The sequence below is a fragment of the Hylobates moloch genome, unplaced genomic scaffold, assembly GCF_009828535.3.
Source record: "Hylobates moloch isolate HMO894 unplaced genomic scaffold, HMol_V3 SCAFFOLD_2, whole genome shotgun sequence".
NCBI classification, from domain to species: domain Eukaryota; kingdom Metazoa; phylum Chordata; class Mammalia; order Primates; family Hylobatidae; genus Hylobates; species Hylobates moloch.
The window spans coordinates 56,991,220-57,007,463 of record NW_026652277.1 but is presented as its reverse complement, the minus strand read 5'-3'; the positions used below and the strand labels follow the sequence as shown (position 1 = coordinate 57,007,463).

General features: G+C 37.0%; 1 protein-coding gene across 8 annotated transcripts in view; it reads right to left on the bottom strand.

The window, feature by feature from the left end:
* Positions 1–1,958: 1,958 nt before the first annotated feature.
* Positions 1,959–16,244, bottom strand: part of G3BP2 (G3BP stress granule assembly factor 2) — a 91,674-nt gene continuing 77,388 nt past the window's right edge. For 5 of the 8 annotated variants that reach the window (XM_032149974.2, XM_032149983.2, XM_032149962.2 and 2 more), the window contains 7 exons: positions 15,196–15,298; positions 14,494–14,674; positions 13,410–13,508; positions 8,068–8,170; positions 6,190–6,318; positions 5,496–5,614; positions 1,959–4,863 (listed from right to left, as the gene is read on the bottom strand). In XM_032149974.2, coding sequence (XP_032005865.1) covers positions 4,591–4,863; positions 5,496–5,614; positions 6,190–6,318; positions 8,068–8,170; positions 13,410–13,508; positions 14,494–14,674; positions 15,196–15,298 — 1,007 coding nt within the window. In that variant the 3' untranslated portion in view covers positions 1,959–4,590. The remainder of the gene's footprint in view (positions 4,864–5,495; positions 5,615–6,189; positions 6,319–8,067; positions 8,171–13,409; positions 13,509–14,493; positions 14,675–15,195; positions 15,299–16,244) is intronic. The other 3 variants (XM_058433822.1, XM_058433826.1, XM_032150001.2) reach the window with 1 other exon arrangement.

Sequence of the window (16,244 nt, the reverse complement as noted above, 5' to 3'; positions counted from 1 at the left end):
CAGCACTCTGGAAGGCCGAGGCGGGTGGATCATGTGAGGTCGGGAGTTCGAGATCAGCCTGGCCAACATGGTAAAACCCCGTCTCTACTAAAAATACAAAATTAGCTGGGCGTGGTGGCACGCGCCTGTAATCCCAGCCACTCGGGAGGCTGAGGCAGGAGAATTGCTTGAACCTGGGAGACTGAGGTTGTGGTGAGCCAAGATCGAGCCACTGCACTCCAGCCTGGGCAATAAGAGCGAGACTCAACAACAACAACAAAAAAACCAGGAGCAGTTAAAATATTAATGTCACAAAAGTGAAAGCATTTCAAGGAGGCAGCCAGCTTTATCAAAATTTTAGAGGTCAGCCGGGCGCAGTGGCTCATGCCTGTAATCCCAGCACTTTAGGAGGCTGGAGGGGCAGGGAGCAGATCATGAGGTCAGGAGCTCGAGACCATCCTGGCTAACATGGTGAAACCCTGTCTCTACTAAAAGTACAAAAACTTAGCCGGGCATGGTGGTACATGCCTGTAGTCCCAGCTACTTGGGAGGCTGAGGCAGGAGAATTGCTTGAACCTGGGAGGTGGAGGTTGCAGTGAGTTGAGATCGCACCACTGCACCCCAGCCTGGGCAACAGAGCAACACTCCAACTCAAAAAAAAAAAAAAAAAAAAAAAACTTTAGAGGTCAAAGACAAAGATCAGTTAATTTGGCAATTAACAGAAAGTTAGTAATGCTTCTGTTAATGCTTAATTCTGAATCTGCACTTACAGTATTTTGCCCAGTACTTGATAATGCTAAAAAGACTTTTGAAAAATTTCATAAATTCTAAACTTCCTATATTCCTGAAGCATATGAAACATAATGTGTACATGTACTACATAGATTAAAAGATTTTAGTCCTTATCAAAAACTGCCAGAAACTTCATTATTTAGGAATTGATAATGTTGCAAATTATTTTCTATGTGAACATATTTAAATCACAAATTTCTTTCGTGACTTGTTTATCCAGTAATTGTAAATAAAGAGCACTGGCATCAAACTGATCAAAACAGTCTTCTAACTAGGAAGTTTTATAAACACAAAATTAAAAAAAAAATCAAGGGTCTCTATTGATCTGTAGCTAAAATATAAATTACGATGAGCAACTCAACCTCGAGTGGCTAAGGTTTTCAAATATGTTATTCCATATAAATTCCTGGGACCAAGTAATAATTTGCTTTTAAATTTGAATCTATTTTCAACAGTGTGAGATACACATTTTATCCCCTTTAAAAAATGTTTTTCCATTGCCAGAGTTAGATAAATTACATTATAATTAGAAGTCAGTTTACAAAAGGTTTAAGTCTTCCTTCCTCCCTAAGATTAAGCAATGGTTATTCTGGTTTCTCCCCAGTACCAGTTTGTGAAGACTGATTTAGAAATCTTAGAGTGTTATTAATAGCAGGTAAAATTCAACTATATCATCCCCTTTAGGAAGGAAAAGGTTCAAGTTCTGAAATTACACATGCCTTAGGACCTCATTTTTCATTGAAAGCATGACTAAATATGGCTAATGATTACATCAATATTTTTGGAGAGCCTGATAAATTGGTTCCAATTTCTGAACTTGAGTCATGTCCATTAACTTCAGGTAACCTCAATCTTCTCATCCCTTCCCTTCTCCTTTCTTGTGAGATGCAAGGCAGAAATACTTCAGAAAATCCAAGGTTGTAATCTACATTCTCATCATTCTTACTACTTTGTATTCTAACATTCAACCTGTATACCAGCAGTCTAACTGGACTGGGATAGATCTCTTACAACGGTCAAGTGTTACTTAAATGTTTTACTTTTTTTATATATATCGAATTTCACAAATAAGAAATTGTTCTAAAATCCAACTGCTTATTATTCCCACTTAGTTTGTATGAAATGCAATCGGAAGAAAACATTTGGGAACAATACAAACTATAGATTAAATTAGGGACATACATAAATGCTGCAGACATCAGTAGTTTATTGTTTGTTTAGTCCAAACACATTCAATATGGAAACTCAAAGAATACTTTCCACCTGAAACAATTAAACTAGATTCTACTAGCATATAATGCTTAACACATTACAGCAATAAAGATGGTAATCCATTGTCTTCTATACCTACTAAAGCCAAGATGGTAAAGCCAATTTGGTTGCAATAGTGTCATAAGGATAGAATATTACCATCAAAAAATAAAATAAAATCAGCAAATAACAGTAATGGTAGATGAATATTTTTACTGTTTCACTGAAAAGAGGACAAAATGTTAAAAGTCCACAGTACTGCAGGTGAACAATCACCATGTAAACTTCTCCATATGATGTTTTAATGTTTTATTCATGGTATGTAAAGACTGAAGCTGAATGGCTCTTTGCTCTACTTTTCTATTACTACACTTAACATTTGTCATTACTTTTGGTGCCAGAACAGTTTTCATGGATGGCAGGGCAATATCCTGAATTGGAAATTATATATATATATGGAAACAGAAATACAAGAAAATATGCTTGGGGAAAAAAAACATTGACAATAAAACAACTGCTTCTTTAAAAGTAGTATTAATAAAGGCTTCAAAACTCCAAAGTAATTTTCTGGTAAGAATTTCAAGTACTATACATCAGAAAGTATAAAACTATTTCAAACAGAAAAAAAAAAATCCTTAAGCCCCCCAAAATTGGAAACTATGAAAATCTGTGTCCCCAAAATATATGCAATAGTGCAAGACTTTCCCTCAAACATGGAAGACCTCATTCAAAGGGGGAAAAAGGGACAGATTTTACTCATATTGCCCAGTACATGAAAAACAAAATACATGCATCATTTTCTAGTTTACTAAAGAGCAAACAGATGTATAATTCAGAACCAATTTGCTATGTCAAGTGCATATCTTGTCTGTTTTACAAAGATAGAATGGAGAAGTCTCCCATGCTAACGAGCAGCTTTAAGTGGTCACACTTATTTACCCCACTCCTGCCTGAAACATCAGAAACTGGTATGTACTGATTGCTCCAAGCATAAAATTGGATAAGCTTTGCCATACTTGTGGTTTACTGGAACTTGCTATAAAGACAGACAATAATCCAGCAGCTACAAACTTTGCTCACAGAATTGTTTAAAGATTCATGTAAAAATAAAAGATGTCGTCCCAGACTTAAATTCAGGAGCCACTCGGGTGCTGACATCAGTTCAAGAATTGTGCAAAATGAATGACAGTTCCCTGCCCCCCAAATAGAAAATGCAAACACTTAAAGAGCTGCTGTTCTTTTCTCCGAAAATTGCAGTATCCTCACTTCAGGCTTACTTGCCATTTATAGAATCTGACTGCTTTTAAAATGTCACTAAAAATGTATGTCAAGTTGACTGACTTTTCCAAGTCCTGAAGTGATACGTTTCAACGTCCACATTCAAGCTAAGAGAAAAGTCAACTAGAGACTTACTCAAATAACTGACTTCCTCCTTCCCTCTCCCCACAAACACACAGGACTCCCTCCCTCCCACAGAGAACACAAAGTTGTTAACTGAAGAACAAGATAAATAATATGCTAGTCCATTTTACTGATTTTAAAGATACTGCAATTTTTATACATTTCGATGATTTTTCAACATTTTGCAGCTGTTTGGCTTTGCAGCACAGCAATTCATACACTATACTGTACAAAATTACCAGCAAGACTGGAATGATGTATTAATAGAAGGCACCATCATGCTTATTACATTACCAGAGAACAAAAATACAGTAAAGACAATTTTCACTGTACACAGCTTAAAGAAAGGAAAAAAGGGGAGGAGGAGTGTGTTGAGCAGCCAGCCATCCCTGTACTGAAGAGGGGCAGGTAGAAAAATCTTAGATATGGAGCTACTAAATCTGGCCTAATAGTCAAGACCATCGCATTTGAAGTTCTAATTTTTGTTATTGAGTTCATAACTAAAATGATTTCCTTCTGGAATATACTTGTAGTCTTGTTAAGGTTTATGTGTACACACGCTGGTCACAGCAAGCAGATAAAATGCCCTCATCATTTCACAAACTATTCTCTACTGGAAAAGAAGATGAAAGATTTTTTCCCTGTTGCCTCCTGTTGCAGATGTCAATGTTAATGAGTTCAGAGTACCCATTAGTACATTTTGATGAGTGCATAACAAGTTTCTGTTGGTTTGTATTTTTGGGGGGAGCCAAGAAAAAAGGCAAGATTCTCCAATTGCACAAATTGCACTATTTGTGTTCCCAACATTAACAGGCAGAAACAGTAACACTTAAACAAAATGTGCAGCAGAAAATTTTTTTTTTACTCAAAGGACCTGAATTCAGTGGGCATGTCCTTTTAAGTTCACTTTGTCGTAGATAGTTTAAGATATGGTCATTTCTCAGTCCTTAATTCTCCAAGTCTAGATTTATAAATTAACAATGTGAATCCTGTTGTGAAATTGGGGAAATAATGTCCACCTCAATTTAACTGATAACCAAAGATGCTTTTCACATCAAAGAAATGATCAAAAAGGCTGTGTCACATTCCAAAGCCAAAAAAAAATTAACAAGAATGCAAACACGATGAATAATGTACCACTGCCAAGACTTTGCCAACAGTGGAGCTTCAGCGACGCTGTCCTGTGAAGCGGCCTTCCATTTGCCCGGTTCCTCTTCCAGAGCCAAGTTTCTGTGCCATGCCACCCCTTGGAGGAGGTCCTCTTCCATCACGATCACGCATCATTCCACCACCCACAATTCCGCGTGGACCGCCGGGACCTCGATCATTGCGCCTAATATCCCTGCGATCATCACCACCACCTCTGGTTTCTCGCTCTCTTGCAGCTCTTGTTTTTTTCTCTTCCACATTTAAACGTACTTCCCCTCGAAACATAATCGGCTTTATAAAAGAGGAGAAAAATATTTACATGGGCAGGTTAGACAGCAATAGAAATGATTACTCTGAACAGGTAAGTCAGATAAGCATAAGGAATAAAACACTTTTATAAGCCCCATCCACCCCCCAGAGATACGGTCTCAGCTGTCACCGAGGCTGGTGACAGCTAGTGGCACAAGCATGGCTCACTGCAGCCTTGACATCCTGGGCTCAAGTGATCCTCCCACCTCAGCCTCCTGAGTAGCTGGGATTATAGCTGTCTACCACCATGGCCGGCTATTTTTCTTTTTTTGTAGAGACAATGTCTCACTGTTGCCCAGGCTGGTATTGAACTCTCCTGGACTCAAGCAATCCTTCTGCCTTAACTTCCCAAAGTGCTGGGATTACAAATGTGAGCCACTATACCCAGCCAAAATTCTTAACGTGCAATCTTTCCCACCTTCTTCAGCAAAGCAAATAACAAAACTTAAAATGATCTGCAAACTGCTAACAAATCTTTATTCTTTGCATAAATACCATTTAATAACTATTTTTGGCTTTATTATTAAAAGATTTTCTATGGTTTTTAAAAACCCCATATTAATATATACAACAGAAATAATAAAGTCTTGAATTATGCCCTTTAAATCACTTACTTTCGCAATTAAGATTCTCTGAACTGGTTCAGAGTCATCAAAAACCACAAAACCAAAATTTGGAAGCTTTCCCCCAACACCCTTGGTATTGATGCGAAGTTCCACAACGTTTCCAAAACCTGTGAAAATATACATTACATCAAGGGTTAAATATTTTTAACAGAATACCTTGATGGCTCTAATTGTTCAGGATGAATAATCGTTATCTCCCCGATCCATTTTAAAATAAAACTCGCAAGCTTCTACACACAGTGATAGCCAAGGTACATTTACGTAATCAGGAAGGCAATCACCTAAGATACCAAGTAGCCTGCCCGCCTGTTGTGTACCTTTTGCATCTTTGGTAGTCCTTTCATAAGTAAAGTTAACTGCATAATTTTGGAAAGACAATGTATTTTACCCTAATATATTGACCCGTTTGCCAAATGAATCCTTTATCTCTGAATTTATAACTGATTTATCCAGCTGTTTCTTCTAAACACTACTGAGCCAGGCCAAATCAACACTAAGCAGTCACTGAGAAACATGTGAGATAAGTCATCTACTCCCTTCTGCACAATTAAGGTGAGTCTGGTAGCTGGACACAGTATAAAGAGAGAAACATTTTTAAAAAATAGTTATTAAAAAAGCTCCATATGCCTCTTGCTTAATTTAAAATAATTTAAAAACTTCTACAGCAAAATAAATCACTTACTCATGAAGAATTCCTTTAGCTCATTTTCATCAATATCATGTGGTAAGTTACCAACAAAAAGTTGATGACTATCTGGATAGCGAATTATTCTACGGTTGTCAGAGTCATTCTGTTCCATATCTCCTCTGCCTGAGAATAGAAATAGAGCATATATTAAAGTTTACAATATCATAAAACTACTTCAAAGGAATGAATGTAAAAATCACTTAATATTGATATTCCTGTTTTAGTTTAATAAGACTAGGTGAGCCTCTTGAAAAAGAGGCAAAAGTACTTATTACTAGTAGGTTGGAAAACAGCATGACACTAAAATGTAAAGTGAGGACAATGACTGGGTTGCTAAAATAGCTTCTTCTAGATCTACTGGATTATACAAAAATCAAATATTAGTACTACAGGTATTCCTCCTTAACCAAACTGTTGCCATCACCCAGGAACCAAGCAGATTTCAGATAGTGAGGTATAGCTCTACTAAGTATTTGTTTAGTTTTTTTGAAATTCAAAATTCTTTGGCTGTATGACATTACAGCAATCAGTAAATTTTAACAGCAATCATCACATTTATGCAGTCTATACATATTAGTGTGTATGTATACGATATACATAAAATCTTATTTGATTCTCCCAATAACACAACACAGTGAGGAAAATAGGCAATACAAGAATAATTTGTGTAGCCGGGCGCAGTGGCTCACACCTGTAATCCCAGCACTTTGGGAGGCTGAGGCGGGTGGATCACGAGGTCAGGAGATCGAGACCATCCTGGCTAACACGGTGAAACCCCGTCTCTACTAAAAATACAAAAAATTAGCCGGGCGAGGTGGCGGGCGCCTGTAGTCCCAGCTACTCGGGAGGCTAAGGCAGAAGAATGGCGTGAACCCCGGGGGCGCAGAGCCTGCAGTGAGCTGAGATCGCGCCACTGCACTCCAACCTGGGCTACAGGGAGACTCCGTCTCAAAAAAAAAAAAAAAAAAAAAGAATAATTTGTGTAATATTTGACATAAAAGAAGCTCAGAATTTAAGGGTCTCACTCAAGATCCCAAGTTTAATCAGTGACAAATTTAGGACTTCTAGTTTAGTAACATATCACTTTAAAAATTAACATTGTAAATGTGATATATACTATCTCCATCTCCTCCCCAAAGCAATCTAAACATTCTTACAGAGTTCAAATAAAGGTATTACATGTATAGCTAACAAGGTAAACAAGTCAAAAATCATGGCAACTTAATACCCAAGAATCAAAATGTGCTTATTGTTTATCTGTGAAGAGATAAGACTGCTAAGAGAGTAGGTTATTGGCAGCTTGGTTTTGAACTCTTAAAACCAGTGACTAGGCTGGGAGCAGTGGCTCATGCCTGTAATCCCAGCACTTTGGGAGGATAAGCAGGGCAGATCATAAGTTCAGCAGATCGAGACCATCTTGGCCAATGTGGTGAAACCCTGTCTCTACTAAAATACAAAAAATTAGCTGGGCCTGGTGGCGTGTGCCTGTAATCCCAGCTACTTTGGGAGGCTGAGGCAAGGGGATCATTTGAACCCAGGAGACGGACGTTGCAGTGAGCTGAGATCACGCCATTGCACTCCAGCCTGGCGACAGAGCAAGACTCTGTCTCAAAACAAAAAACCAGTGACAATAACCACATAAGACTTAAGTCTTTACACCTTCAAAATATGTCACCATGGCATGGCAACCAATCCTCCCTAAAAATTGGTTATTTGGCCCCAGACACTATTTTAGCGGGTTGCTCACATCACATCTTTAAGCAATTTGAGACTATATGGGTCTGTGTATAGAACACATCATAGTTTTTTAAGTTCAGTCTTTTCCAGCCTTACAAATGTTAAATGCTAAAGGCTATAAAGGAGCTGACTCACCTGGTCTTGGTCCTCTAGGAGGAAAACCAGGTCGTTCTCTAGGTCGTTGTTCACGCACACGAGGCTGCTGAGACTGAACTTCTGGTTTAGCTTCGACTCTTGGCTAAAATATAAAGAAAAAAAACATTATAAAAAACACTCCACAGGAGAAAAGCCAACCAAAGCAACTAACGACAAGTCACTAGCAGACATAACAGTAGTTTTAAGTTTAGAATGTTTTTAACATAGTGTCATATGTATGAGAAAAATAAATTTTTATCAAGATATTCTGTACCAATCTAGGACTGTAGGTAGCTTTTGTTTTCCCACTTAATGCTGTGTAACTCACAATAAGCTGCTTTTTACAGTCACATTTTTTCATTAAAGTTATATCAACACTGAAATAGCATAAAAGGTATTGCTACCAAAAAAAAAATCACAAAAATGCAAGATGAACCACTCCATGTAAATACATAAACAAAATTAAAAGCCATCTTCATCTTAGACAAGAATACATAACACATAATTTCTGAAAAATCTAATTTGCTATCCTTCAAATGTAACAGTGCTCAGTAGTATTGCCTAAATCTTTGCCCATAATCTTAAAATCAGTATTTTTATAGTTCAAAGTATAAAAATTAGCTTGCTCTAACACCTAAAATTGCTACCTGTAAGGTTAAAATGCATGTTAAAAAAATGACAGAAACTTATAGGAACTTGTATGTAGCATCTCAAATAGTTAAAGTCCTTTAGCTCCCTACTGTTATTCCTTATGAGAAAAATATGCATTTGAAGTATTGGTCCAAACGATTTTCCTTAACTAGGGGGCTGGGAGTAATAGGACAGTTTAAGATGCCTCCCAAAAGTTTCTGCCAACTGCTGAATTAAACATATAATTATCTTTAAAACAAAATTACATCAGCGTCTGCTATTACCTTTTCCTCAAGACAACAGCATTTTCAGTATTCCCAACCTCTTCAGACCTTCTACTACCCAAATATTTATGGTCCAAGGAGAGACAAATATATGAGCCTACAAAGGATGCTGAAAACACCCAACAGGATATGGAGAACATGTCCTCAACTCAGAAAGCTAGTAATTTCAGTCCCATCTTTAAAGATGGTCATCTCCATGTCATCCCAGCACTTTGAGAGGCCAAGCCAGGTGGATCACCTGAAATCAGGAGTTTGAGACCAGCCTGCCCAATATGGCGAAACCCAGTCTCTACTACAAATACAAAAAATTAGCTGGGTGTGGTGGCAGGTGCCTGTAACCCCAGCTACTTGGGAGGCTGAGGCAGGACTATCGCTTGAACCCGGAAGACGGAGATTGCAGTGAGCCAAGATCACACCACTGCACTCCAGCCTGGGCAACAAGAGTGAAACTCCTTCTCAAAAAAATAAATAAGTAAATAAATAAAAAAGTGGTCATCTCTGAGGACCTCAGTCCATGCAGCGGCTCAAACTCTTTAATCATTTATGTAACAGATATTGTAATTTACAAGGACACATTTTTACACAAAAATGCTTCTTTCGGCCAGGCACAGTAGCTCATGCCTGTCACCCCAGCACTTTGGGAGGCCGAGGCGGGCAGATCACCCGAGGTCAGGAGTTCGAGACCAGCCTGACCAACATGGAGAAACCCTGTCTCTACTAAAAATACAAAATAAGCCGGGCGTGGTGGCACATGCCTGTAATCCCAGCTACTAGGGAGGCTGAGGCAGGAGAATCACTTGAACCTGGGAAGCGGAGGTTGCGGTGAGCGGAGATCATGCCATTGTACTCCAGCCTAGGCAACAAGAGAGAAACTCCGTCTCAAAAAAAAAAAAAAAAAAAAAAAAAAGCTTATTTCAAAAATGACAATTTAATGTAAATTATTTCAGCCACTTAGCCACTGTAACCAAAAGGAATATTAACTCCCATGCTAACAGTTTAACCAGGTTTGCCTGCCTCTTCCTACATTGTTTTCCTCTATGTCAATGTCCTATTTCCCTCAAGATGAAGTTGCTTACGATATTCTAGAATTCTACTAGTTATAAAATGAGTATTTTTAACTCTCTCCAGGTTTTGTTGTTATTTATATGTATTTACTCCTATAAGGTCCATATCTTTTATTTTTTTAGAGAGACACAGTCTTACTCTATTGCCCAGGCTGGAGTGCAGTGGCACAATCATAGCTCACCGTAACCTCAAATTCCTAGGCTCAAGTGATCCTTCTGCCTCAGCCTCTCAAGCAGCTGAGACTACAGGCATGCCAGTGCCCAAGGCCCGTATCTTAACTTACTTTTACATCACCCAAAGAACCAAGTACAGTGCTATTAGACATAGATGTTCAGTAACTATTGGTTCATTTAAATTAAATTACATTTTTAGTTCTCTGACCCAAAACATGCAGGATAATGTTCTATGTCTGACAAAGATACTTAAGTGACAGCCCTGAGACCACTGCTATCTGTATTTGGGGTTTAATTCTATATGATAATTTGATGCAAAATATGATGCAGAAAAAGGCAGTCATTTAGAAACTTCAACTAAGGGGGTCTAAAAGCATACTTCAGTATGAATGTAAACAGAATTAGAGAATAAATATACTCTGTCAAAGTTTAATAAAGTGAGTGTATTACTGGCAATTAATAAAAATACTAAATGTACCTTTATTACAAAATTTAAGAAAACCTTAGACTCATCCAATCCAAATGTTATCAAAGAACTTGAGGCCCTGGTCTTGACTGATTTAAATTCTTTTCAAAACAGATTATCAAAACACAAGTAACTACAAGTAGCAAAATAAAGTTCTTCCTTATTCTTTAAGGATGAAAATTAAAAACAGATAAAGTTAAATATTAATAATTTCCAACATCTTACAAATAATTCATGCCATTGATTTAGGAATCTGACTTTAAGTAGATATCTGATGATGCCAGCTTAAGAAAAATACAAGAACAAAAAGCTAACACTGTCCCTTTCAGTAACTGATTGACATATGTTAACTAAGTCAGCTGCATAATTATAATTCTTCAAGTCTCCAGTTTCATGATTAAAACTAGTTTTTCTGAACAGATAAAATGGCCAATATGCCACACAGTAGAGGGCCTTAAAATTAATTCCATGCAACCAGAAAGTATGATCAAATGACAAACCCACAAATGAAGGTCAAACAGAATATGAAGTAAGTACAGAACCACCAAATCAAGTCAATAAAAGCAGGTATAACCACAAATAATAAGCCCTTCAATTAAACATAAGCTTTGTAGGTGAACTAGTCAATTTCCAGACAAACTCTTTTATTCAAGAAATTAACTTACCCACTTCTAAGTTAATGCCTACCAATACCCTGGAATTAATTTCCTTTTATCAATAATCTATGTTCAAAGTACAAGGAAATGAATACTACATAAAAGTAACAAACTAAAATTGAAGGATTATTAAATCAAGTAGAAATACCATGAATCCATTTTAAGTATAGCCTAAAAAGATTAGAAAGTTCTTTTAAAGTTTAAATTCTAAACATTTAAAATTTTTGTCTTATTAAAGGGGTGGCATAGGAAATACAACTTCATTTCCTACAACTAACTTCAAAAATATATTTAAGGCAAACTACTTGAGATAAATATGAAGGTATTTTTCTGGGCAAGAGACTAGGTTTTAATCAGGCATGTCTTAAGAGTCCTCTTTGATGTAAATACAGATAAGATACATGACTCTCCAGCAAGGTGCTGGAGAACTGCATAAGGTTTACATGAGGCTGGGCGCAGTGGCTCATGCCTGTAATCCTCATCCTTTGGGAGGCCAATGCAGGCACATCACTTGAGGTCAGGAGTTTGAGACCAGCCTGGCCTACATGGTGAAACCCCGTCTCTACTAAATATACAAAAATTAGCCAGTTGTCGTGGTGGGCACCTATAATTCCAGCTATTCGGGAGGCTGAGGCAGGAGAATCACTTGAGCTGGAGAGGTGGAGGTTGCAGTGAGCCGAGATAGCGCCACTGCCACTGCCACTGCCCTCCAGCCTGGGCGACAGAGCGAGACTCTGTCTCAAAAAAATAAACGTTTACATGAGCCACATATGGACTCATGTCCAACTGCATGACTTCAAAGCCCACCCCTACTATGAACATAAATGTCTGTGAGTTAACTCTAGACCTCAATTTTTCTATCTCTAAAACAGAAATAATACTACCCACCCTAACAGGGTGGTTGTGAGGATTCACTGAAAATGAACAAAAAGTGCTTCACACAATGCTTGGCGCATATCAAAGGCATAAGCACTAGCTATTTTAACTTTTAACTGTTTAAACTCTCTGAAATGAAATAATCCAAAGGTTCCAAATCCAAATCTGACAGGAAATGAAGATTCCAAAAGAAGGGCCAAAAGTTATTTATTGGGTCTTCATATGGGTAGAAAAACACAAACAATACTGCACAAACTAATTTCCTTTGTTAAGATGGAACTCTGGGTGACCATCTTACATAAGGGTAACCACGTATTGCCTGAATACCCAAATGAAAAGAAAAAGGTATCATGGGCATAGTCTACTTTTATGTAGCTGATTACGTGTCCCAACACCAAAAAACTAAAAATTACTACTTTTAAAACCTCAAAATTTCACTGTTTAGAACATACGAAAGACACATTTATACATTAACATTTCAAACATAAGTTTTCTAGTGGAATGAAGTTTAATGCAAAATGTAGGGAAAAAATTGGACACCTTTTATATACTGATAAATTTAATTAGAATTTAGTTCATTCTAAACTAAATCTAACAAACTTAGGTAGGCAGTGTCTTATTTTCACATTTTTTAAAGCTCTGAAATGGGTAAGATGACAGACAAAAAGCAGAATACTAGAATGATCAGTTAAGGTGAACACTACAGTCATAAGTTGGTACAGGCTTCAATTAAGTGGTGTGAACCACTTACACACTGAGAGCTTAGGCAGCGTATGTTAAAAAGTTTCCTGTTTTTTTTGCTTTTTAAAAAAAAAAAAAAAAAGATTCTTTATTAAGCCACACTACCTTGTGCCTCTCCGAATTTCTTACCTAAAATATTTTTGCTAAATAGAATTTGAAGCTTTTGAAAAAGGAACATTCTTTTTGTTATTTTAAGAAGCCTTTTAAATAACAATATTATATATTGGTAAAAACCAACTTAATCTGTATTTCACACACCCAAACCCCAAATACCACCTATGTAGATGATGAATGGAGATTTGACATTTAAAGAGGGTGCACTGACATATAATACAAGTTTTTTGTATATTTAATCCATAATTTCTGATTGACTCATTTTTAAAAGTATTTTAAAAATAAGCAATTGGCAATGTAACAAGGATACAATCCAATGTGTTCACAGATTGGTTACCTGTGAGACTGGTGCTTTAACATGGGGTGGAATTCCAGAGGAAGAAACAGTACCACTAGGAGGCAGGTTTTTACTGGTCACTGAAGCCCAGGAGAAAGCCTGCAGGAAATGCAACAAACCTAGACTACTAATCATGGAAAACCACCAACATTCCTATAGGGAAACTTCCAAATATATATTTTCTTTTCATTTCTAAACTATTGCTCTATATTGGAAGACTCCTAAAAGAAAGGCACACACACACATGCCAGTCTATGTGCCAGCTTTCAAAATCTCATTATGCAAGCTTATTTATAACTTTTGTCTGACTACTAAGTAAAACCATAAGCAAGTTCCTACGAACTCTAAGTAGATGAGCAAGTGGCAAACAAAACCACTAACAAACATGCTAGAAAAATCTGAACCTAATAGAAACAATTTATTTCCCCTTTGGGGGTAAGATAGGGTGTGTGATGGTGTTAACGGGAGAGGGAAGGATAGGAAAGAAGAGAGTATTAGCTGGAAACTCTGACATTCACAAATTGAACAAAGAATCTCCTCCTATCACTACTCAAATATACTTTAACCTTTGACTTTGAAGAAAGATAAAAGAAGTTTCAGGTAGGCTTACATGATACACTAAGGATGTCACTCATCTTTCCAAGATAGTTTAATTGGTGTAGAAAGGAAACTGATCCCATTTAAACCACAAACAACAGGTATCTCTTCTTTTAATTATAGACCAACTTGTTTAAGTTGGGCAACTGCATGATTCCTGGTGCATCTGTGCTCAGAGAATTTAATACAGAATGAAAGAACAACTGACAGCTCTATACATGGATCCAAATAATTTCATATAAGTTACTAAACAATGCATACAGACAAGGATTCATCTTAAGTTATACGTTTCACTCTTAGAGGGGTATTTTGCGGGGCAGGGAAACAATAACATTTTCTCAGGTAACAAAAAAACCCCCACAGCTTCTTTCATATACATAAAATAATTTACTAAACAATTTAACATAATAGAAAAAGGTCATACTTCATTAACAGCACCAAATTTGAACATGTGATGTTGTAAATCTAAAGAGTTCTTTGATCTAACCTTTGGTGGTTCTTGTGGCAGAGAAACAGGTTCTGCCGGAGGAGGAGTAGTAGATTTCTCCTCTAATTCTTCTAAGTTCTTCTCCTCCACTTGTGGTTTCAGCTCTTCAGTCTTTGTTTCAGATTCTGGCTCAGGTTCAGGTTCATGAGAGGATTCTTCCAAAGGCTCCTCTATGCCATTACTACAATAAAATATTTAGTTCACTTTTTAGTAGGAGTTCAAGTAAGACAAAATTCAATTTCTCTCTAATCCAATAGGTGTAACTAGTTATATGCCAATAACTTGTTCTAGATCTACAAAGTATTCAAAGCAAAATTCCAAAAAGAGCTGTAAGACAGAAGGAATAATACTCTCAAGTAGCAGTTCTTTAACCCCACCATTTCAAAACTGAATTACTAAGAATGTTTACTTTAGTGCTAACTACAAACCTTATCTTTTATAAAAATAAAATGCTTACTCTGTGTTGTCTTAAACACTCTACATTATCAGTAAGGAACCACTATTTTGGTGCAAACCATGTTCAATTTTTGTATTAAATAAAACCATTCTTTCCAAATTTATTGCATATATACAATAGGTACTCAAATACTGACCTAATAGGTGGTTTTATCAAGAATTTACTTACAACAATAATTCTAGGAACAAAAACCACCTTGCTGACATAGTTCAGACCAAATTTAACCTTGCAAATACTATGCTTACGTCACAGGGTGAGCTTCATAGTAACCACTGTTAGCATTTTCTTGCACAGGTTCAGGAGATGGTTGTCTTTCTTCTTGTTCCTCTTCTACTTCATCTTCTGACTCTGACAATACATAATACAGCACATTTTTTTTAAAGAGGCGTCATAATTTATAACGGACATATTTTTAACATGTTTAAGGAAGTGGTATGATAGCAAAAAAGAAAATTTGACAATTTTCTTTCCCTTTTTTTTTTTTGAGATGGAGTCTTGCTCTGTTGCCCAGGCTGGAGTGCAGTGGTGTGATCTTGGCTCACTGCAACCTCTGCCTTCCGGGTTCAAATGATTCTCCTGCCTCAGCCTCTTGAGTAGCTGGGGTTACAGGTATGCACCATCATGCCCAGCTAATTTTTTTTTTTAAGTAGAGATGGGGTTTTCACTGCGTTGGCCAGGCTGGTCCCGAACTCCTGGCCTCAAGTGATCCACCCACCCTGGCCTCCCAAAACGCTGGGATTCTGGGTGTGAGCCACCACGCTTAGCCCCCACAAATTTTTTTTTTTAACAAAGGCATTCAACTACAATATCCCCTATTCTCTCAAAAACTGGAATGCAAGGATGAAGTTTAATATTTATTGTACTCTATTAGAAAAAAAAAATCTATTAATAAAAGGAAAAAAATTATATTAAAGCCACAATTTAGCTTCCTTTGTCACATATATTTAATACGGCAATAATGATAAAGAAACTAACCACTGTACATCAATGGAAGATCCATTAAATAATTATGGCATAGCCACAACATATACAGCCAATGAAGACATATTACATTAAAAAAAAGGAAGATTCGAGTCAGTGTAATTCCACATTTATAAAAATACATGTTGCCAAGTATAGAATCCAAAAACCTTCTCCTATAGGCACGAAACTTGGTTATCTACAGAGGATGAGACTGAGGGGAATCTTTTTTTGACATCCAAATTTTGTATATTTTCAAACAATGGACATCTTTTTGTAACAACGACAACAACAAAACCATGAAAAAAGGATGTTTGACGCAGTTACAATAAAG